Source organism: Lissotriton vulgaris, chromosome 1_2 (assembly GCF_964263255.1).
Source record: "Lissotriton vulgaris chromosome 1_2, aLisVul1.2, whole genome shotgun sequence".
NCBI classification, from domain to species: Eukaryota; Metazoa; Chordata; class Amphibia; order Caudata; family Salamandridae; genus Lissotriton; species Lissotriton vulgaris.
In genome coordinates, this window is record NC_141686.1 from 107,203,083 (window position 1) to 107,228,585 (window position 25,503).

The window sequence follows — 25,503 nt, forward strand, 5'->3', positions numbered from 1 at the left end:
TGCCGGCGTAGTAATACGCTAGTGTTAATAGACCTAACTGCTGCGTCAAGTGCACATTTAATGGAAGCATTTGTTATAAATTTGCCTTCCTGTATTAGTTTGTTAGCATTAGATTTGAATGGTTCTGGGAGGTGTTGTAGTAAACCTTCCAGCTGGTCATAATGTGCTCTATCGTATCGTGCTAATAGAGCCTGTGTGTTCGCAATTCTCCAAGTGTTTGCTGCTTGGGATGCCACTCTTTTGCCTGAGGATTCTAGCATCTTTGACTCTTTGTCAGGGGGGGCAGCATCTCCTGTTGTCTGTGAATTAGCTCACTTTCGAGCGTTTTCTACCACTAATGAGTCTAAAGGCAACTGTGATTTAATATAAGAAGGGTCTGTAGGGGCTGCCTTCTACTTTTTCTCAATTCTGGGATTGAGGACACCCGCTCTGGCTGGATCTTTAAATATGTCTGGCGCGTGTTTTAGAACCCCTTTTAACATAGGAAGTGTACGTACGCTTTTTACTGAAGTAGGAAAAGTGTTGAATAGGAAATCCTCTTCTATTGGGTCAGTGTGCATGTCTACATTGTGATATTTAGCTGCCTTATCCACTAGTTGGTTAAAGACAATGGTGTCGTCAGAAGGCGACGGCTTTGTAGGATATGTAGAGGTGTCAGGGATGGGTTGTGGGTCGTATTTATCATAAGGATCATTTTTGTCATCCCATGTGTTATCCTGTACATCCTGATCCTAAGGGTCTACAAAGTTATCTTGAGGATCGTCCCCTATGTTTTCTGTCTCATCATAATGTGGAGGAGAGTAAGGTACATAAGGCATGTCAGGAAAGAAAGGAGGCGGAGTGAAAGGCCTTGAGGGAGGGAGATGTTGCAAAGTCCTTCTTCTTTGGAGGAACAGGGGAAGAAGTGTTAGTTTACCACAGGAAGAAGAGACCTTTGGACACTGTCACCCGTGCTGTTTTAGGGTCTATATACAGTTTAGGTTGTTCTTCCTCAACTGTCTGTGGTTTTGGCGCCGATGATTTTGGCTTAGTCACTTGTTTATGAGTCTTTGGCTCGAGGGCCTTCGGCTGTGGCGCTTCTTTCGGCTCGACTGCTGTTTTCGGGTCGGTGACCTTTTGCGGCTCGGCGACTCCCTTTTGTTCGACGGGTTTCGTCTTTACCGTCTTTTTTGGTTCGGCGACCTTCTTTGGTTCGACGACCTTTTTTGGATTGACCGTGCTATTTGGTTCGATAGCCTTTTTCGGGTCGACTGGTGTTTTCGGTTCGATAACCTTTTTAGGATCAACCGTTTTTTTCGTCGACTCAGCTGCCTTCTTCGGGTCACAAGGAATTTTAGTGTGACCTGTTTTTGGGTGGTCGACACTCTTTTTCGGCTCGACAGCCTTTTTCGGGTCGACTATTCTCTTGGGATCGACGACCTTTTTTGTTTTGATGGTTTTCTTCGGCTCGACAACCTTTTCAGTTCGGCTGCCTTCTTGGGAATAGTGTAGCTAGTTCCCGGGGTCTCAGAAGGCTTGGGTTTGGTCTTCGGAGCCGAGCCGGAAGGGGGGTCTCTGAAGGGGTTTGTCGGTCTCGGCTAAGGCCTTTAGGCGATGCTTTGACCAGAGCCTCGTCTTGAGATGAAAGCGGGGCAGGGGGTGTGGTACTCACGGTTTGCCACGGTGTGATCTGGTCATCGGAGTCCGACTGGTCTTCTACGATTACAATTTCGAGGTCGGAGTCCGCCGCTTCTTGGAGGTCGTGTTCATCATCGAAAATGTTCTCCGGTTCCAGTGCCTGCCGCTGCATCTCTTGTCTAGCAGCCTGTCGGTTCCGGATAGTTTTTTTCGACCGGAACTGAACACAAGCTGGACAATCTTCCTCGTTGTGCTCGGGAGAGAGGCACTTGTTGCATACTGTATGTGTATCAGTATGTGGGAACTTGGAGTGACATTGTGGGCACCTTTTAAATGGGGTCCTTTCCATCGCAGCAGGCCCACGTGACGTCGAAAAAGGCCCAACGGCCTGCGTCGACGACCGGATCGAGATGGAAAGTGTTATTGAGTAAAGGTTTACCGAACGAGAACAATACCATCGAGGTAGAAAGTTGATAAGTTTTGGTTCCGAAGTTGGAGTTGAGGAATAGAATCTGAACCCAATGGCTGAAAAAAACAATCTGAAGATGGAGAAGATGCCCATGCGCACTGTAGTCCAGGGGAGGAGTCACCTATCTTGTGATACTTCGAAGACTCTTCCAGGACAACAAAGTGCAAACATCTGGACCCAACACTAGGCGGCAATCTATGCTAAGATATGAATTCAGCAGCCCACATGCCTCGAACACTTTATTTTATTTGAGGTGCTTTCAGTAGTGCTATAGTGCTGCGCCGCATGGTCAAATTTTGGTCATTTCGGAACTATAGCTCAGTCAAACATGAGGACCCCATTTAATCGACATGTTTTGAAATAGTAAAATATAAGTCTGTTTTTTAAGGGGCATAGTGCATTTTCTATGTTCCTTACTGTATATTAAATTACCTTTCCTCTTAATATAATCTAGGATACAAATATTTAGAACAACTCTGAAAATCAACCCCACCATATGTAAATTTAGCTCACATGGATTTCACATGGTACGGCCTTCTGTGGACATGTTTACTAATGAACCGAGAGAATGTGGCACCACCTGGTAAATACATTATGACGTTGTTTGATCCCACACAAATAAAGATGGACTATACTGCCTCTTGTGGGTTTTAAAGGTGGAAAAAGTATAGTTAAGGTGGGCTTTGGTGAGCCTCTGCTGGAACTATGCCGACTGATATTAAATAATTGCCAATTTAATTAATGATTACATTTTAAATTCATCGATCAGGAATCAAAAAGCATCCATTGGGGCCTCGGTGAAGATCCCTATAACTTAAAAAGAAAGAGTTTAATCCAAAGGTACTTGAGGCTTGTGAATTAAGAGTTGACTGCAATAAAACGAGAATTTGTGGACACGGAAGACGAGCTTACCCAGTCAATAGTCTTAAACTTAAACTATGAAGAGCTTTTTAGAACATCAAGGCAGTCAAGTAGCCTTGTTGGGGATTTTTAGTAATTGTTCTAAAACATGGCAATTCTGAATTTTTCTTGCCCTATATCTTTGTGCTGGCCTATACCTACAGTTTCTGTGACTCTGCTGACCTTATAAAAGAAGTCCCCCTTTAAGAAACTGTTGGTATTTTTGTACTGTTGTTTAGAGTCTGATGGTCCAGACTTTGCCTGTTGCTATGTAAGTATTAAATCGCAAACTAGAGATGGATGTAAATGCTTGAATTAACCCGAAGCACTGGTAATTAACTCTGGGTACATTCCATTCCATCATTGCTTAATTTGCCTGATATGTCACTGTTGCTTTGTTCCTAAGGATTTCTTTTTTTATTGCATTTTTACAAGAGTCGTCACCACATTATGAACAAACAAATGCTTATAGATCAAAAACACGAGCAATAATGATCGCAGTGGCAACACGCAATTAATACATAACACAGTAACAGTGCTGGAGTATATAACAGATAAATATACATTTGTCATGAGTGGCTGGTAAGTATCGCACTAATTATGGCTGAAACATTAGCATTGAGACATATGATAGACATTACACGGCTAGGAACGGTGACAGATCAGTCAGTCATTTCAGGTGTAGCAATAGATAGGAGCGAAGTGGCTGCCAAATATTCTTGGTTTGGGAGGAGCGAGGGAAAAGTGTGGCCTATACATCACTAGTAGTGTCGCAGTACATAAGATCTCTCAGCCAGGTTTTGATCGTGGGAGTAGTCGAACAGCCCCAGGGCAGTTCCATGCTAAATGTATAAAGTCGGCTTTGTCAAATGAGCATCAGGGGCAAGCATTGGGTGTCCATCCTAGGGATGAGCTTTGGAGTGATGTAAGCCCTATGTAAATACTTAATATGGAGGAGCTTGTGTCTGTAATTGCAGGATATGTACAGAGTTTGTTCACATCTGTAAGTCCATGTTTTGGCTGGTATGGGGTGGCTTAGGTCACTCTCCCACGCCGCACGAGCTCCCTTTCCCACTGCTGGGCGAAGCACTTACGCTGAATGATATAAACAGGAGACGTGTTGTGCACTGTCGGGTGATACAATAATTGTAGAAGGGGGAAGAAATTCTTTTGGTTCTGCAAAGAAGGGATATATAGCTGCCGCCATGGCGGCTCATGTTCTATGCAGGAGGAATCTGTCCATCATGGATACATCATTGCCAGCCACAAGGTCTGAGAATGAGAGTAGTTGGGTCTTGTGGAACAGGTCCCCAATATCACGACTAAAGCGCTGAAGTGTTTGTCTTGTTAGGGCAGCGGTGGTCAGGGACAGCCAGGGGTTGTTTAGCAGCGATAAATGAGGGAAATAAAGGCGGTCGGCTAGCAAGTACCAACGGAGCCTTTCCCAGTCCCAACATGCGGTGTGCGGAGTTTGTATTTCAATAGGCAACCTCGCGAGTCCCTGCGGAAGGACCACAGCAAGAGGACAGGGGCGAACCTGTGAGTGTTCAGGTTTCAGGCGCACATCCGGATGATACCAGTAGTACGTGTAATGGAGCTGTGCCACAAGATAATATAGGTAAAAATCTGGCACCCCAAACCTGCCATGTACAAAGGGCATGGTGAGCGTTTGCCAACTAATGCGAGCCTATTTGCCCGCCACATCAGCTTAAAGAGACTACGGAGTGTTTTGAAAAATTTTGAGGTGAATGAGATAGGAATATTGAGAAAAAGATACAGAAACCGAGGGAGTACCACTATTTTAATAATGACAATCCTGCCGGCCACAGATAATGGAAGTGCAATCTACCTTTCCACTTGCAAGGACAGGCGGTCTATCGCAGGACCGTAATTGAGACAAATGTATTTATTTTATTTATTTTCAAAGTTTTATATAGCGCGAACAAGATCTTCGCAGATATCAGAGCGCTTTACATAGAAGGGTACATGAGGGAACAAAGTCAAATAGGTAAATCAATAGATCACACAGTACAAATAATACAAATAGGTGACTGCATAGCCAATCATGTGAGTAATAAGACAACTCATACAAATAAGTAAAGGGGTCAAGCAAGTAATACAGATCAGTGCAGGGTGTTAATAGGGTTCGAGATAGTAGTTCAAGTGTATTTAGCCATGAGGATAGCTTTTACTTCTTTTTTAAAGAGTGTAGTGGAGGAGATAAGCCTGGTTTCGGGAGGGAGTGAATTCCAAATCCTAGCCGCCATTCCTGAGAAGGAGCGCTTGTATGTTTTTTCCTTCCGGAATCTTCGAGGTTTCAGCAGAAGATTGTTTGTGCCTCTCGTGTTTCTGATTCCCCCAGAGATTGTCAATTTCTGAGCAAGGTAGCCGGGTGAGTTTAGGTGTACCGCCTTGTGGGTCATGCAGGCGATTTTCAGATGTATTCTGACTTCAAAAGGCAGCCAATTCAGGGACTTCAAGTCAGGGGTAATGTGGGAGTGCTTTTTTGACCCAGTGATGAGTCTCGCTGCAGCATTTAGAGACGCTTTTAGTGGTGCGGTTGTAGTTAGTGGGAGTCCGCAGAGGGCGGTGCTGCCGTATTCAATTCGTGGGATGACTAGTGCTTGTACTGCAGTTTGGAAGTCTTTGGCTGGGAGGTAGGGTTTAAGTTTCCTCAGAGTATTGATCTGGAAGTTCGCTCCCTTTGTTGCCTTGCTGATATGTTGCTGCATGTTGAGATTGGTGTCGAGTGTTATGCCTAAAGATTTTGCTGAGTCCACGATGGTGGGTTGGACATTGAGTGCGGTTAGGAGTTTAAGCCAATGTTGAGTGGTGGATATCTTCGCTGGAGGTGAGATCAGAAGGAACTCTGTTTTCAGGGCATTGAGTTTGAGGTGATTGTCGGCAAGCCAGGATTGGGTGCATCTGATCGTTGAGTTCAGGAGCAGGATGTCATTGGGTGATTGTACTTTGAGGTAAAGTTGGGTGTCATCGGCGTACATGTGGAAGTGTACATTGGATGCTTGTAGCAAGGTGGTGAGAGGTTCCATGACTAGGTTGAACAAAGTTGGGGATAGAGAGGATCCTTGGGGGACGCCTAGCGTTACAGGTATTGGCGAGGACATCAGGTTGTTGCTCTTGAATTTCTGCGACCTGTTGTGAAGAAAGGAAGTGAACCATTTGAGGACAGTTCCAGATAGTGCTGGCGTTCAGCAGGCACGGGTCAGAAGAGCCGCATATGAGGGTCAGGAGGGCCGCCTATGAGGGTCAGGAGGGCCGCCTATGAGGGTCAGGAGGGCCGCCTACGAGGGTCAGGAGGGCCGCCTACAAGGGTCAGGAGGGCCGCCTACAAGGGTCAGGAGGGCCGCCTACGAGGGTCAGGAGGGCCGCCTACGAGGGTCAGGAGGGCCGCCTACGAGGGTCAGGAGGGCCGCCTACGAGGGTCAGGAGGGCCGCCTACGAGGGTCAGGAGGGCCGCCTACGAGGGTCAGGAGGGCCGCCTACGAGGGTCAGGAGGGCCGCCTACGAGGGTCAGGAGGGCCGCCTACGAGGGTCAGGAGGGCCGCCTACGAGGGTCAGGAGGGCCGCCTACGAGGGTCATGAGGGCCGCCTACGAGGGTCAGGAGTGCCGCCTATGAGGGACAGGAGTGCCGCCTATGAGGGACAGGAGTGCCGCCTATGAGGGACAGGAGGGCCGCCTATGAAGGACAGGAGGGCCGCCTATGAGGGACAGGAGGGTCACCTATGAGGGTCAGGAGGGCCGCATAGGAGGGTCAGAAGGGCCGCATGATGAGAATCACTGGATAAGATATCACAAAGGTGAGGTGAAATATGGCCCTGTGAGTGCCAGCTAGGCATCTGCAATCTACCACAGAGAATTCTGCTGATTAAAAATGGCCCCTACAATTGTAAATAAAGCAAGAAAATGTAGTGTAATTTTTTAGTATTGTTAATTAATTGTTCACTATTTTGAAATGCCTTTTTCTAAAAATAATTCTCAGGGATTGTTTTCAATTTAAAATCCATTTCTTCACTTAAAATATCTTTGTGCTTCTTTGTTTATCATAGCAGGATTTTTTTCTTGATTTCAAGTTTTGGTTTCACTTTGGTTCTGTTCCAGTTTAGTCAGCTGTTTTGCGGTGAGGCCAACTTTGGTTTTAGGAAGTCGTGTTGGCCTAGAGAGATTTTTGGGCACTCTTGTAATGCCATATTAGTTAAACGTGAGTTTGTCATTTCACCGGTTCTGATGTTAGAGCAGCGACTAACTGAATTAAAAAAACATACGTTATTGGAATGAATGTTTACGGGTCATTTCTCCTCTATCACAGAGTTGTCTTGCACGGAGGCGATTCCGAATGACATCATCGATCCCTTCGGGAACAATCGACTCAGTTACTGATAGCTACCCCATGTATGCCTTTACTAAGAGCACCTCCACTCATGAGCTCATCAGCTGTTGATGTTGGAGTGGATCCATACACAATGTACACACTTCCTTCTCTTATATTGAAAATATACTAGGCTCCAACTACCCACCTTCCTCTGCCCAGGTGCCCCCCCCCCCCGTTCTCAGAGGGCAGTATTATCTTTTTCTCTTACAGCATGGGCACCTGAAGCCTTGCTGGCAGCAGCTCTGCCAGAGCTGCTGATGGGCATCTATGTGATCTGCAGCCCTTACAGACCCTGCAAGAGGCAGGGGACAGGGCAAGGACACATAAGAGCATCTCTTGCCATTCAACACCTTCCTCGGTTTTTAACACATCAGAAGGAGGTGGGGCGGCTCTACATCTTTCGTCATCACACTTATGTGGGACTCTGGAGACTCCAGTGAGGGGACAGAACCGCACCAGACCTTTATAGCTTTCTACAGGGGCAGAGGATAACTGGGCAAGATGGAGGAATACAGGGGAAGCAGCTGGTGACTTCACAGCAGTGAAAAGTAGAAAAGTTCAGTACTGCAGCAATTATCAAGTAGTCACATTCATATTCAAGACAAGATAAAGGATGTACCACATGATTTGGGATCCACAACATTGGGAGTCATTAAGATATAGTAGATTTATTGGTGTTACACACATTTAAAGAAATAGTGTATAAATATACTATTAAAACTTATCTGTAACGGAATGACTCCTACAATGTAACGACAACAACAAATGTCACTGCCCAAATGTTCCACAAATAACTGTTTAGAATTAGAACCATTCCCTAAACATTTTCAGCGTGGCTCCACCACTGTGATTTACTTAACAAGAGAATCTGTAATGGAGGCAACGAAGGAGGGTGGGAGAGATTAAGATTTTAAGATTTTTTTAAAAAATACTGAGAATCCCAATATATTATTTCTATGGTTTTAAATTTGTATAGAGTGTCTAAAATGAATTGTGGTTTAATTATCGTATCGCTATGTGGATCCATTGTTTTATGTATGGTTTATAGACTATTGTCTAAATAAACTTTGTTTATCAATCAATCAGTCCTTGTTTACGAGAACAGGTTACCAAGCAATGAGTCGATAAGATAGTGAGCGGAGTCTTCTCGAATGATATATAGTAGTGTATCTTAATCAATCTTTTATAGGTGTGTTTTGATAAAGTAAGATTAAATCTGTCTGATTTTCAAAACACGTTAACCGGAAAATTGACATTCATCTGCATTGGGCAATTATAACTTGATTGACGAGGTATTTAATCACTCCAACATAGTCCATACACGTATAACTCAATTGGAGAAGAAAACCAGATCCTGGAGTTCTTTTCGACCTTTGTGCCAACACTGTATGTACTTTTCTACTGTTAAATTTGGGGATTAGGAGCGAAACTTTGAGATTTGTTAGTGTTTATGACAGTAACCACTGTAATTCCTTACCGGCATGGGGAGAGCGGTACCGGAAGTCCTCCTTAGTCAGCAGCAACAAAGCTTTCCCGTTCATCTCGAAGGTGTCGCTGTCAATGACCCTCAGAGAGAACTCCTTCTCTGCCCATTTGAGAAACTGGGCTACGTCATCTCTGCTCCAGTACACCGGTTGCAAGCCTGCCAGAAAAGAAGACACTGTTGGACTGAGCAGCAAATTCACCCGCTACACTGACCCACCACGCCTCTGCATCCAATGGAGCCTTACAAACCAACACTACACTGTACCTCTAGTACACCTACACACCACATGGCACCACATTTAATACACAGAGGTGGACAGAACTGCACATGAAAAGTAGAAGAGGTGGTTTTGCCCTTTTTTAATTCACTTGTACTTAACATTTTCCTAAACATCACTGCAAGAATCTTCATACATAAAGCTACACGTGTACAGGCTGCACGCGGGGGTCTATGAGCCACAAAATGGTCCAGAGGTGCAAGCTGTTCCTGGGTATTCTGTGTTGCTGCTAAATTGTTAATTATAATGCTTCAAGTGCAATGACCAATTCAGTTTAATTGATTGTTTAACTTTCTGCCAATCAGAACTGGTCTCAGAAACTCCGAGATAAGATCATTCTGATTGGTGGCCCAGCAGTCAATCAGAATGGCTAATCGGTAGTACGGGCTGACAAACTAGGGGCTGACAAGCCGTTAACAAGCACTGGTATGTGTCCCTCCAGCAAAGCCCACTGACATCTGAACACAGTTCTGTCTGATACAGAAGCAGGCTCTGAATAAGATGTTTTTACCCGATTATCTACTTTTGCAAACAGAAGGATTTGTTTTATTTACACATCTCTAAACTTGGAGCCATTCCCCTTCCACACTGCACTGAATCCTGGGGCAGTAACTGACTACACAATCCCTCATCTCAGAGGTACCAAGGAACCTCGCTGAATTGCATTCTATGACCTCTACCTCGGGGTACTCCACTGCAGCCTAGTAACAGTCTTTCACTGCCCACTAACACCACACTGCACTGCACTGCACTCTAAGGGCACAAACCCACCCCACTGCCTTCTATGGACGCTAACCTACAGCACGTAACTACACCCTATCAATACTAACCGACTACAGTGCACCATAGACACCCTACTTCATCCTACAGATACACTGCAACTTCCTAGTGGGAGAAGTGTGGCGCAGTAGCCTGGGTGGCTGTCTCCGACGCACAGGCCTCACTGTTCGATTCCTGGCGCCGTCAGCAGCTCATCCCAGCACCCTGTGACTCTGGGCAATAGCTCACTTAATCTCCCCGACCGCCCCCAGCGCCTTGAGACCCTTGGGGGTGATTAGTTCACGCTTTACAAATACCGGGTTATTATTTATTCCTAGAGACTGTATCTGACAACACGGCATTGCAGGGATTTTAACAAAACATTGAACTGCAATCTAGAAACTCTAAGTCACCACTACACTGTATTCAAAGAGCACTTGCCAACCACATAGCACTGCATCTTAGGGATACGTATCCAACACACTGCAATGCATTCGAAACAGTTAAAATGAGGTGCATACTAGGCAAACTAACTCAACTCACTGCACCTCATCAGAGTGACACTAAAGCACTGCAGTGCCTTCTAGGGGCACTAATCTACCACACTAGACTTCATTCTAGAACAGGGGTCTCCAACTTTTCATATAATAAGAGCTACTTATTTTCAATTAAAATCACTGTGAGCTACTGATATTTCTACATAGGTGGCCAACTTATGCAAGATTACCAGCAGTGATCAGGGAGGGTTGCCAGCAGAAATGTAAAAAAAGGCTTTGTATGTTTGGAATGCCACTGTGCAAGGAACACATGCCAGCCACAGCTCATTGCCCCCTGGCACAAAAGTAATAATATTAGTAATAAGTCTCTCCACATGATTTAGTACTCAAGAAACAGCTTTAACGATATTTTGGAAATTCAGCATGTTTTCTCCAAACATCAGCTTATGAGTTCGGAAAAAACTCACATTTTTCTCTTGCATAGACAACTTAGGCATGCCTATGTTTAATCAAATCAAAGGTTTACAATTTAGTAGGCTGGGACACACACAGGAGAGCTACTTATGGGTAGTTGGAGGGCTAAGAGTAGCTCACGAGCTACCCGGAGAGGCCTGTTCTAGGATCACCCTGCATAACCAACGTGTGACTCGAACACACCTTACCACAGTGCACCGCATTCATAAGGATATTACCCCATGACACTGAAGCCTAGAGAAACTGACCCATCACAATGCATTCTATGGATACTAATATCTAGAGATAGTAACCTACGCGATATGCTGTCCCCTAGGGAAATTAACTCACAACACTTAACTACACCATAGGGAAAGTAACTGGCCGCACTACAGTGCATTCTACGGCCATTAACTCACCACATCTTAAGGGTTCTAAGTAGTCAGAGTGCACTGCATCACCGTGACACTGACCCACAACATAATTTTACATATACACATCAACTCATCACACTAAACTTTATTCTAGTGGCACAATTCCACCACACTGGGAAACTGCACAAAATAATGATGTTACACTTTGAAAATGTGTACCTCACCTGGAAATGTATCCTCTTTCGACCCACCACAAGGCAGTGCATTCTAGAGACACTAAACCGCTGCACTCCCCTTACGAACATTAACTGCCTCTAAGGGATACTAATCCACCATGAACTGTACCATGTGGTCCATTCGTGTACACTACATAATAGGGAAAACATGCCTCACATACTTTACTGCACCCTATAGACACCAGCTAACTAGAGTTCAGACTAGTAAAACCCGAGCATCAAAATATACATGTAAAGGCGTGCAGAAAACGCATTATATCTAAAATACGTTTTTTTAACCTCTACCATCTTCTTTATGCAAAGGCCATAAAAACATTTAATCGGGTGGCATATAAGAAACAATAACCACATGCATCCGTCACCGTAACCATCTAATCAATTAATTAATAAATGCCCCGCGTGGTGGTCTGCAACCTCACACTTTTCATCTGCAATTGTCTTCTATTGAAATGGAGGAATGTGGAAAAAGGTCCACATTCCGAAAAGGAGAAACTAATTCAACAATGGCAGTAGAAAAAGGAAAGGTTCTCTACAGACCGGTTTATAATCCTTCCCTTGGAGACTGATCTGAGATAGCTTTAAAATTGATATTTGCAAAATAACATATTGGCTTGCGAATGAATGCATACATCAATCTCCATGGGACCATATACCGTTGTAAGCAGTTTCTCATGGGGCTCTGCGGTTACCAAAGAATTCAGACACAATAAGAAAATCTAAATCGAAAATGTGCGATAAACTTCTAAAGCTGCATTAGCATCAGAAAAATAAATTAAAAAACTGATTCCCACACGGTATATATATATATATATATATATATATATATATATATATATATATATGTCAGCTCTGTCTCTCTCTTTGTCTTTCAGAAAGAAAGAAAAGCGGCACTCGCAGGGAAAGTGTTCAATAAGTTTTAATCAGCACACTCGGCAGACAAACGCGTTTCGGTTCTCCTTCGTCAGTGTCTACCATTGACACGGAAGGAAGCAAGTTTTAAAGCTCTACAGCGTCTTATTGTATCTGCATAGAAAGAGGACTGACGTTTACCACCGTGATAAACAGTTTCACTTAGTGCATTACTCTTAATTTTTACATTTCAAAGAAAAACACATTCACGAAAGGCATTGTAAAATACATTTCAACCTATCATTCCAAATGTTTGTCAATTTACATTTATGAAAATAATCACATTTAATGTGAACTAAATTCCTCTTTCGTGTGTGGTGTAAGTTATTCAGCCGTGGATCGGCATAGCTCACGGGGTGAACTCGTTACAGAATTTAGGCTTTTCCTAAATGGGAAGCTAATTCTTCATTCCTGTTCAATCCCAGGGGGACCTTAGTCTGGAGGTCAATTATGTAGCGGGATTCAAGTCTTCTTAATTTCCGCAACCTGTCCCGTCACCTCTCCTGCCCCGTCACCTCTCCTGCCCCGTCACCTCTCCTGCCCCTGCTCTAGTACTGTCTCCAGACAGGTTGCGGAAATTAAGAAGACTTGAATCCCGCTACATAATTGACCTCCAGACTAAGGTCCCCCTGGGATTGAACAGGAATGAAGAATTAGCTTCCCATTTAGGAAAAGCCTAAATTCTGTAACGAGTTCACCCCGTGAGCTATGCCGATCCACGGCTGAATAACTTACACCACACACGAAAGAGGAATTTAGTTCACATTAAATGTGATTATTTTCATAAATGTAAATTGACAAACATTTGGAATGATAGGTTGAAATGTATTTTACAATGCCTTTCGTGAATGTGTTTTTCTTTGAAATGTAAAAATTAAGAGTAATGCACTAAGTGAAACTGTTTATCACGGTGGTAAACGTCAGTCCTCTTTCTATGCAGATACAATAAGACGCTGTAGAGCTTTAAAACTTGCTTCCTTCCGTGTCAATGGTAGACACTGACGAAGGAGAACCGAAACGCGTTTGTCTGCCGAGTGTGCTGATTAAAACTTATTGAACACTTTCCCTGCGAGTGCCGCTTTTCTTTCTTTCTGAAAGACAAAGAGAGAGACAGAGCTGACATTTTGACGTGGGGCACCACCACGAGAGGCACCCGCCTGCGAGTGACCCAGATCTTCGGTGCAACGGAGCTGGAATATATATATATATATATATGTATATACACACACATATATATATATATAAATATATATATATATATATATATATATATAAATATATATATATATATATATATATATATATATATATATATATATATATACAGTCCCATCCAGAGATAGAAGTGGGCGGGACGGAAGGGCACGGCGTGCCCCTACTTCTAAAAAAAAATTTCAGTCCGTTCCCCTACTTCTTTCTTTCAAAATATCGTCCCGGGATGGCAAAGTGCCAGTGAGATAGGAATTTTTGATTACAGGGGAGCTTTCCCCAGACAGAGTACTGTGGAGAATTTGACACCTTGTGTAATTTGTCAGTGTTGTACACATAGTGAACTGGGCAGGAGCAGTGACTGGACAGAAGAGACGACAGTAAAGGAGGAGAGGTACTAGAGCAGGGGCAGGAGAGGTGACGGGGCAGGAGAGGTGACGGGGCAGGAGAGGTGACGGGGCAGGAGAGGTGACGGGGCAGGAGAGGTGACGGGGCAGGAGAGGTGACGGGAAAGGAGAGGTGACGGGGCATGAGAAGTGAAGGGGCAGAAGCGGTGATTAGGCAGGAGCGGTAACCGGCAGGAGCAGTGAACAGATAGGGGCAGTGAACCGATAAGAGCAGTGAACAGGGCAGCAGAAGTGATGGAACAGGAGAAGTGATGGGGCTGGAGTGGTGATCGGGCAGGAGTGCTGACCGGACAGGAGCAGTGAACGGGCAGGAGTGGTGACAGGCAGGAAAAGTGATGGGGTAGGAAATGTGACGAGGCAGGAAAAGTGACGGGCCAGGAGCAGTGACTGGGCAGGAGAGGTGACCGGGCAGGAGAAGTGACGGGCAGGAGAAGTGACGGGCCAGGGGAGGGGACGGGCCAGGGGAGGTGACCGGGCAGGGGAGGTGACCGGGCAGGGGAGGTGACGGGGCATGAGCTAGAGCGGGGAAAAGACAGGAGCAGTGAATGGGGCAGGAGCAGTGAACGGGGCAGGAGCAGTGAACGGGGCAGGAGCAGTGAACGGGGCAGGAGCTGTGAACGGGGCAGGAGCAGTGAACGGGGCAGGAGCAGTGAACGGGGAAGGAGCAGTGAACGGGCCAGGAGAAGTGACGGGCCAGGAGAAGTGACGGGGCAGGAGAAGTGACGGGGCAGGAGAGGCGACGGGGCAGGCAAGGTGACGTGGAAGGAGAGGCAACAGGGCAGGAGAGGTGACCGGGCACAAGAAGTGACGGGCAGGTGACATTATAAGCAGGTGATGTGATGGGCAGGAGAGGTGACGGGGCAGGAGAGGTGACTGGGCAGGAGAGGTGACGAAGCAGTAGAAGTAATGGGGCATAAGCAGTGATTAGGCATGAGCAGGAGTGGTTACCGGGCAGGAGCGATGAACGGACAGGAGCAGTGAACGGGGCAAGAGCAGTGAACGGGGCAGGAGCAGTGAACGGGGCAGGAGCAGTGAACGGGGCAGGGGCAGTGAACGGGGCAGGGGCAGTGAACAGGGCAGGGGCAGTGAACGGGGCAGGGGCAGTGAACGGGGCAGGGGCAGTGAACGGGGCAGGGGCAGTGAACGGGGCAGGAGCAGTGAACGGGGCAGGAGCAGTGAACGGGGCAGGAGCAGTGAACGGGGCAGGAGCAGTGAACGGGGCAGGGGCAGTGAACGGGGCAGGGGCAGTGAACGGGGCAGGAGCAGTGAACGGGGCAGGAGCAGTGAACGCGGCAGAAGCAGTGAACGGGGCAGGAGCAGTGAACGGGGCAGGAGCAGTGAACGGGGCAGGAGCAGTGAACGGGGCAGGAGCAGTGACGGTCCAGAAGAAGGGAGGGGACAGGGGAATTGACGAAGCAGGAGTGTTGATCGAGCATGAGCAGGAGTACTGACTGGACAGGAGCAGTGAAAGGGCAGGAGCAGGCGTTACCCAGGGCAACTGGAAGGGTAGGGGGCCAGTTTAGTTTGGGGGGGACCAGTTTTGTACAAGTGCAGGAGTTTTAAAAACACTGCAAAGTTCTTTGTATATTCAGCAGGTTTCGGTTAACAATACAAGTGCCAAGATAACGTTGGTGATCAATGTACCTGCTGGAGAGAGATGGGAGCATGTTTTGTCTAGTGGCTGTTTAACTCATCTAAGGTAGCGCAGAGGGGTAATATGCCTGCTGCAACGATCATGTACCATGCATATCAAAGAGCAATATGTTATGTGCATAGTTCAGTGGGTACTGTTTTGTGTTCACTTCCCGAATGAAAGGACACTTGAATACATATGGCCTGGCAGTTCAGGCTCGACTGTTCACATTGGGCGCAGGATCAAGACCAATGTTCCCTCTAATTTTTTTCCTCTGTGTGCGGCAGTGGAGGGTCTCTGTGCGCTGCAACCATGGCTATGTGCGCCAGGAACCAAACCGTGCGTGTCTGCGGCGCCAAATGGCACTCAAAACGTTTACTTTAAAAAGTGAAAAGATGGTGCATTTTCACACATACAGAGCCAAAATAAGGGTCTTAAAGGTAGTTGCCTGCATTTTCATGGTTGTGTCTGACTGCTGTTGTCGGTCTACCCGCTGCCTGTACGTGGTCCGTGCCCCTTTTTCTTCCCTCTGTTCCCCTCGCTGTCCGTGTGCTCTCTCTGCCCGGTCTTTCCTTCTGTACCCCTCGCTGCCCGTGTCTCTGCCCAGTTTTACCTTCTGTTCCCCTCGCCTTGCTGCCCCGTGCCTCTCTGCCCGTTCTGCCTTCTGTTCTTAGCTGCCCCTATATTTCGTATTCTGTATTTTGCCTCTGTGCCATTAATTTTTTGTGCCCGTCTGTCCTCTGTGCCACTCTTTTTTTGACCTTCTGCCCTCTGTCCCACTTGTTTTTGTGCCCTTCTGCCTTATCCACTCCGTTTTTCCCTCGTTTTTTGTGCCTTTCTGCCCTCTGTTCCACTTCGCTTTCCCCTCGTTTTTTGCCTTTCTGCCCTCTGCCCCACTCGTTTTTGTAGCTTTCTGCCCTCTGTTCCACTCGTTTTTGGGCCCTTCTGCCCTCTGTCCCACTCGTTTTGGTGCCCTTCTGCCCTCTGCCCCACTCGTTTTTGTGCCCTTCTGCCCTCTGCCCCACTCGTTTTTGTGCTGCCCTCTGTCCCACTCGTTTTTGTGCCCTTCTGCCACTTGTTCCACTCGTTTTTGTGCCCTTCTGCCATCTGTCCCACTCATTTTTGTGCCCTTCTACCCTCTGTCCCACTCATTTTTTGTGCCCATCTGTCCCACTCGTTTTTTGTGCCCTTCTGCCCTCTGTCCCACTCGTTTTTGTGCCCTTCTGCCATCTGACCCACTCGTTTTTGTGCCTTTCTGCCCTCTGTTCCACTCGTTTTTGTGCATTTCTGCCATCTGTCCCACTCGTTTTTGTGCCTTTCTGCCCTCTGTCCCACTTGTTTTTGTGCTGCCCTCTATCCCACTCGTTTTTGTGCCCTTCTGCCCTCTGTCCCACTCATTTTTGTGCCCTTCTGTCATCTGTCTTACTCATTTTTGTGCCCTTCTGCCATCTGTCTTACTCATTTTTGTGCCCTTCTGCCCTCTGTCCCACTCGTTTTTGTAGCTTTCTGCCCTCTGTCCCACTCGTTTTTGTGCCCTTCTGTCATCTGTCCCACTCGTTTTTGTTTTGTGCCCTTCTGCCATCTGTCCCACTCATTTTTGTGCCCTTCTGCCCTCTGCCCCACTCGTTTTTGTGCTGCCCTCTGTCCCACTCGTTTGTGCCCTTCTGCCACTTGTTCCACTCGTTTTTGTGCCCTTCTGCCATCTGTCCCACTCGTTTTTGTGCCCTTCTGCCATCTGTCCCACTCGTTTTTGTGCCCTTCTACCCTCTGTCCCACTCATTTTTTGTGCCCATCTGTCCCACTCGTTTTCCACTCGTTTTTTGTGCCCTTCTGCCCTCTGTCCCACTCGTTTTTGTGCCCTTCTGCTATCTGACCCACTCGTTTTTGTGCCTTTCTGCCCTCTGTTCCACTCGTTTTTGTGCATTTCTGCCATCTGTCCCACTCGTTTTTGTGCCTTTCTGCCCTCGGTCCCACTCGTTTTTGTGCTGCCCTCTATCCCACTCGTTTTTGTGCCCTTCTGCCCTCTGTCCCACTCGTTTTTGTGCCCTTCTGTCATCTGTCCCACTCGTTTTTGTGCCCTTCTGCCATCTGTCTTACTCATTTTAGTGCCCTTCTGCCCTCTGTCCCACTCGTTTTTTCCTTGTTTTATGCCCCTCTTGCCTTCTGTTTTGCTCCTTTACCCAGCCGCTGTGCCCCCTGCGGCCCCGCCCTTCTGACTGCCCACTGTGGCCTTTTGTTTAAATATTGCTGTTCATCGGAGCCCCTTCATGGGCTTCGATTAACATCAATATTTAAACAAAAAGCCACAGTCTGCCCCACGCTTTAATAACAAAAGCGTAGACACTTTCCAAACACAGCGTGTGCTAAAGTACACGCTGTGTTTGGAAAGTGTCTACGCTTTTGTTAGTAAAGCGCGGGGCAGACTGTGGCTTTCTGCTTAAGTATTGATGTTAATCGGAGCCTGTGAAGGGGCTCCGATTAACAGCAATATTTAAACAAAAGGCCACAGTCTGCCCCCCCCCCCGCCTCCTTACCTAGACTCGTCATGTTCCCGCCGCTCGCTTCTTCAAAGCGGACGGCGGCAACTCTCTCGCGCGATGTCCTGTCTACGCGCTCCTAGCGAGTCGGTGCGCTGGGATGTAAAGAGAGGTGCACACGCGCGGCCTAGAGGGAACAGTGATCAAGACTGATTTGCATATAGCTGGGTCCAAACTGGAATGGCATGGTGAGCAAAAAAACAATGGATTTCGGCCCAGATCTCTGTACTGGGGTGAATCTATGACATTGTTCTGCATTCTGTCCATCAATTGTTCTTTTTGCATTTGTCACCCGAGTGGGACAGGTATGCTCAGACATGAGTCCTGTGCTCTCCATGCCACTGGAAACAAGCTATCCTGGCTGATGAGGGCTGAAAGCCCGAAACCGGTCCAAGGATGCTTGTTTCCAGTCCAGGGAGGACCTGGCCTGGCAATTCGGCTGGACTGTTCCCATTGGGGGCAGGATCATGACTGATTTGAATATGGCTGGCTCCAAACTGGAATGGCATGGTGAGCAAAGAAACAAAGGATTTAGGCCCAGATCTCTGTACTGGGGTGAATGTATGACATTGTTCTGCATTCTGTCCACCAGCCGTTCTTTTTTGCTATATTAGGATTGAGCAGCTAGCTGTCTGACATGAATATGAAGGATCCTTTGTGGGTTTCCGTGAGTCTAGATTCTCTTGAAGAGTCCCTTTCTCTTCTGAGCCCTGCTTAACACATGTGTACAGGAGGCACCCTATATTCATGTCCTCAATGTTTGAGACAAAAAATAATCATGGATTTCTGAACAATGAGAGTAAAAGCATTAAGGTAACATGTTGTTCCTGCTTATATTTCACACGCTTTACATAAACCTGTATTCTCGGAGTGTTTGCTTTTTCCTGAATTAAACATGTTTATCCATTGTTTTAATTAAATAACGTTATAAGCTGTAACTGGTCAGTGAAATGTTAAACGTACTGAAAATTGGTATGTTTTGCTATTCCTAGCCACACCCCTGACTCCACCCACTGATTCAATCTTCGGTTATTCCCACCCCCTGATTCTCCACCCACAGTTCCCCTACTTTTGTTTCCCCACTTCGACCACTGGTCCCATCCCATCATTAACCTCGCCTGTGGGCCTTAAATGGATGTTATTAGGTCTCTTATAGAAGGGATAAACAACTAAAAATGTATTCCTGGATTTACACCATCAGGATGATTTCTTATTGGCCAGAACAGAAAAGTAACCATAACTTCTGCACAATAATCTTTACTCATACAGACCAAATGTTTCACCTCAGGGCTCCATGTCACCATGGAAACTTAATTACCTCCTAATCTGTCTTCCTGAATCCTGTCCTATGATGAGGCTTCCACCTCCAATGTAGAGCATCCATAATTAAAAAAATGTCATTTGACCAACATTAGAGAGAATCCCACCCTTTTTGTTGACTGGCCCGTCCATTCATACTGTTATCCAAAGCAGAAATTAAAAACAAATTAAATCAAATAGGACGTAAAAGGAACTGGAAGGGGGAGGGAACTAGGATTGTGACGAGAAAGACTACGATTCAGAGTAAAGGTTGACCACTGGCTGGGCACGAAGGTCACAAGCGTCAGTAGAGCGCACAGGGATGCCAATACACCCCCATACTATGTGGGGGCTTTGAGATACCAGCTATAAAATGGGCCAGATGACGTGTCCCCTTTGGCCCACCCAAGCATCGGCCAAATATTCTTGGATGGGGTGGGGGGACTTTGGTACCATTATTAACATTACTAGACATAAATCGGAAATTAAAGCCGCGTGGTTGTGGGTGACAAATAACAGTCTTTATTTGCGCGAAGGAAGCACTAGTGTTCTCGTTTCTGGTTAAATTCGGAACGGAAATAACGTCCGTTTTCCGCTGGTTTCCAATTCTGCTATTTTGTAAAGCGGAATATACTATTGTTGGTTCGATAATGCGCCACACCAGCCCCAGGAAATTTCCTGTGATGGAAACTCTGGGGGGAACCTCCTGACAGACAGGGATCGTGCGAGCGTCTGATAAGAGAGAAAACATGGCAGGAACACAAACCCCAAACCGCAGAAGCCGGGGACAACTACTGCAGGGAGGGACTGCAGGGAGGCGCGCGCCCCGCCACCTCCTCACAGACACTTCCCTGTGTGACACCGAGCGCGGCGGAGCCCTCGGCTGGCAGACACGTCGGCCACACTGCTCTGGAAACACGTGCTAAGAAAGGTCGGAAAGTAAACCCGGCCCTGGATACCAATGAGATTTACTCCTCTCGGGGGCAGCAGTAACCTGTATTCAGAATGCCGAGGAGACAAGACCAAAATTGTTTACGGTGTCGATGATGGTCTTTCCCCAACAACGTGGAAAGGATCTTGCAAATCGAGAAAAGTAATCAAAATTGTCTGGCAATTCCAAGTCACTCCACGGTTTTCTCTGCAAGAGTTATATCTTCAGCGCTACGTCGCTATTTTTTCTTTTTTTAAATTGGGCTCCAATCCACTGTTATGGTACAAACTAATACTGACAAAATGAATGCTGGGAACTGTAGTTCGGTTTCTTCCCTACCACTGGAACGCATAGTGTGTGACTTCAGGTTATAGAGATGATTTATCCCCCTCTTTTAGATAGCGCGAAGTAGACCCGAAGATACGGGGCATCAGAGCGCTTTTACAGGAGCACCAGATTCGTACAGATGCACACAATCATTTTTGTTAGGCACTGGCAGATTAACTGAATTGCCCAGAATCACAGGATGAGCGTCGTTGCCAAGACTCGAACCCGGTTCCCCAGCTTCGAGGTCGACCGCTCTAGGCTACACAAATTCTGCTATAAAACGGCTCCACGTCTTTGTCTGGTACCTACACGTCTTGGTTTGAGGATTCCATCACAGACCAGAACTTTAGTTCCGTTTGAGGATATGTAAAACTATACAACAAACAAACGAAAATAATTAAAGCTAGTATGCTTACTGTATGCTTGAGGGCTGAGCATCGAGTGGGCCCTATTCCAGAGCTGAGGGCCAGAGTGTGATGGTATGTGCTTGCCAGACCCCTTCTGCAGTGGTGCAGATAGGGGTGGAGCGAAGGTGACCTTGGGAGAGTCTTAAACTATCGGAAACAGTGCAGCTGCCACTTCCCGATTAGCAAACCACAGCCCCATTTCAACTGTTGCCCATTATATTTTTAACAAAAAGCCCACGCTTTCAGGAAAGTAGAAACTTTATAAAAGAGGAAGGAGAAAAGTGTGTGATACGCATAGGCCATTGCCTAGTGAAAACCCGAACATAAGGAACAGTATTCTAATATGAAAGAGGTGCACTGGGCTTCGTGGCTCTGATGGTTAGGCTTTACATTTTATTAGGTACAGCGTAAGACTGTATGCTCCCAAATATTGAGTTTTTAATTATCGTCCTGCCAAAATATCCTATCCAGAATATCACCTATATTGTGATGGTAAGTTTATATAGGTAAGTACAGGTTTACTATTCCTGACTCCACGTCTATATACATCTTACATTTATATCTATATGGTGCACATACGTGGAGTTAAGAATAGTGAATCTATACATTTTCTATGTCCAATTATCCTCATGACAGTGGTAGTCAGTCTGGATTGAATATTTGGGCAGGAGGCTAGTACTTACCTCATTACTGTGACCTATAACCCGGGATGATGGTTCAGCGGCTTCTCGGAGCTGTTGATGCACTCTCTCTAGGTGTGAATGAATTCCTGTGTATGGTAAAATCATGTAAGCAGATCTCAGGCGGAACCATGTGTCGGTGTGGACACAGGTCCAATAGGCCCAACCTACCTGCCAAACACAAACTGGACATGCCTTGTGCAGGGAACGCAGGCACCAGGAGGGAATGAGTCAGGGAAAGAGTAAGACCTTTCATCACTGGGAGGGATACGTTATTGAGAGGTAAGTGGCTAGGTCAGAATTTCTTCCCACAGCTGGAGAAGTTAGGCTGGAGAAGGTATTGCATTTATATAGCGTTTGTACCCCTTCAAGAATGAGCTGAAGCGCATTAGCGAATGGGTAGATTGCTGCACAGTGGGGAAGTGCTTGGTTGAAGGAGTGCTGGATTGCTGTGTGGCCTGTATGGGAAGTGTTTTGGTGTTGTGAGTGACCAAAGCTGTGCTTTCATCTTCACTTAAGTCACTGTGCCCAGTCGTGTACTGGCAGGATGAGGAGAGAGAGAAGGAGAACATGCAATTTGCATAAACTTATTGCTCGGCCTTGTAGGGTTTCTATAGGATAAATCCAGGATAAATAGGGGAGCACCCTATGGCACAGCCTGGATAATGTAGAGACAGTGGAAAACCACTACCTACGTGAAGCACAGCTATAGACAATCAATGTCTCTAAACATTTTAACAAACTCTAGTGATGTAAAACATAATGTTTATGAATTCTTATCAATGGTAAATGCATTTCTTTTTAAGAAGCAAAAGAGTAGTACGTGACACAGTGCAGAATTATTGTCATTCTCAGCAGTTCAAGTCATATCCAAAACAATTTAGAACATTAACCCCTACGACGCTCATGACGAGCTCAGCTCGTCATGAGTTACGCCTGTTGTACGCTCATGACGAGCTGAGCTCGTCATGTAACGCGGGTTTTTTAAAAACTCAGCGCACAGCGGGGGGATGAGACTACACAAGGGAGCCAGGTCAGACAAGCTGGTGTTATTGTAGACACTCTACCTACAGAAGAAGATTATTGTAAGGTGGTCTTTTGGAATGTGGCAGGGTTAAAGCAGAAGATTTCCAATCCATCCTGGGATGATGCCATTACTGACGTGGGTATATTAGCCCTTCAAGAAACTTGGGCCACCGCGCCGATACATCTTAATGGCTATAAAACTTACTTTACCCCTGCGGTGGGAGGAGTACACGGAAGACCCAAGGGAGGGTTGACTGTGTACATATCCAATCTGCTACTTTATGATAAAATCTCCTTTTCCCCTGGATCCAGTTACTATCAAAAAATAGTGATAGACACAAGGAAGGGTCCAAAGATGGTTCTTTTTAACTTTTACAATAACTGCTTAGGTAGCATGATTAAGGATGTACTTGCTACTCTAACCTTAGATATGCAGTATGAACTTGATATGAGTAAAAGGGGCGAAGTTATGTTATTATGGGGGGGGGATTTTAATTGTACTCTTTGTAAAAAGGGACAGAAGGGTATCTGCGGTTTAATGTTGGAACAAGATATCAACCTGACGCATTTTGAACATACCCTATTAGGTGATCTATTAAATGAGAGGATTTTTAATTTTGATTTCGGGTTTTCAAATGAGTTAGCCCATCACACAATGTCATTTGTTCCAACTTTTGTTGGGCGGGGGGCCTCATCTACTATTGATTTTAGTTTATGTACGCAAAGCTCTGCGGGTAGATTGATTAGCTCGAGTATCATGGACTTACCACTGAGTGAACACCTTCCACAGATATTAAAAATGGAGAACCTATTTGCTGTACCCGATAATAGAGTATGTCCCAACCAAATGGTTCAGGATGTGAAGTTGGGTACCCAAAATGGCTATAACCTTAAATGTAGTAGAGTGGTTCCGGATGATTTTCTGTTTAAATTATTGAGTAAGTGCATGAGTAGTTTTTCGATCTGTTTAGATGAATATGCTGAGAGTAGCGAAATAATAACCCATTTTAATATCATCTCTACCACAATTAAGGAAGCACTGTGGGTTGCAAGGAAAAATTCTCTAAAGTCCAATAGGAAATGGTTCGATAAAAAGTGCACTAAAGCCTTAACAAAGCTTAGATATGCAACTCATAAAAGACCACGGGATGTAATCCTAATTAGAAATGCAAGGAGGGATTATAATATAGCATTGAAGGACAAGAAGGCCTCGATAAAAAGGGAGGCATGGGACAACTTATGTGCGGCGTCACAATCAAAGGATCCGGCTGCTTTTTGGAAGGTCATTAACACCCCCCTCCTATACGAACAAAAACCACGCATGGAAATCGCCGTTTCAGAAGATGAGTGGGTGGCTCACTTTTCCTCCCTCTATAGGGCTGTGGAACCAACCCCTGACACAGGCCAGGACGTGTTGCTGCTAAATTTAGATACATCTAAAACACTGGTTGTAACCCTTCCTGAAGTTCTTGCGAGCTTGAAGGCGACTAAGGGGGGTAAGGCGGCTGGACCAGACGGTATACCAGCTGACCTCTATAAGGCTAACATCGAATTATGGGGGCCACTGCTAGTCCAGCTTTTCAATGTTGCTTTGGCAAACAGTCCAATTCCTACTTGGTTTAGATCGGTCATAGTCCCAATTTTTAAGAAAGGGGACAGGCTAAATTGTACTTGCTATAGGCCAATTTCCCTATTGGACTCTTCCATAAAAATTTTGGGGAGAGTGGTTTTAGCTAAATTGCAAAGCTGGGCTGAAGATAATGGGGTGTTAAGTGATTTTCAATTTGGGTTCCAAAAGGGTTTAGGGACCATAGAGCAAGGATTGAATCTGTTCACCTTGCAACAGAAGTATACAAAGGTTAAAAAACAACGTCTATACCTCACATTTGTTGATTTATCATCAGCTTTTGACTGTGTGTCACATAATAAACTGTGGTCAATTATGGCTGAATTGGGGGTAGACAATGCTATTATATGCTTTCTTAGAGATCTATATTCCGGGGCCACCGCAAGTGTCAGATATGGGAAAAATGGTGAATGTAGTAGACAATTCGGGATTGGTCGGGGTGTCCGCCAAGGGTGCGTTTTAGCCCCCTTTTTATTTTTGTTATATATAAACGGAATGGAGAAGCACCTCGTGCAGGAGGGTAGGGACATGCCTATGGTGCGTGGAAGGCCTGTCCCTGCCCTGATGTACGCTGATGATGCTGTTTTGATGGCACGCACCCCAATGGCTTTACAAACTTTGGTTACATCTTTTAACAGTTTCATGCTTGGTTTAGTTCTGAAAATCAATTGTTCTAAAACTTTGTCTATATATTGTGGGTCAAGAACAAGCAAGCATCTGAAGCCAATTTTTATAAATTCCAATCCCTTAGAAAGGACCCCCACCTTCCCATATCTGGGGATATTGTTTCATGAAAGTGGCTCATGGACTACTGCAATTCATGCTAGATCTTTGTTATTCTCCAAAACTATTATGGCCCTAAAATGCTTTATGAAAAAATTAGGAAAAAAACCCATAAAGGAGATTTTAACTGTTTACAATTCGACTTGTTTATCTGTAGTTACCTACGGAGCAGGATTGTGGGGTTACTCAAATATTAGCTCAATTCAAACTATGGAAAATAAGTTTCTACGTCACATTTTGTCCGTGCCCGAAAGTACTGCAACGATGAT

General features: G+C 45.7%; 1 protein-coding gene across 4 annotated transcripts in view; it reads right to left on the reverse strand.

Moving 5' to 3' along the window:
- ETV6 (ETS variant transcription factor 6) overlaps window positions 1-25,503 on the reverse strand; it is a 279,401-nt gene that overhangs the window by 88,650 nt on the left and 165,248 nt on the right. For all 4 annotated transcript variants that reach the window (XM_086952934.1, XM_086952936.1, XM_086952935.1 and 1 more), the window contains exon 3: window positions 8,855-9,019. In XM_086952934.1, coding sequence (XP_086809060.1) covers window positions 8,855-9,019 — 165 coding nt within the window. The remainder of the gene's footprint in view (window positions 1-8,854; window positions 9,020-25,503) is intronic.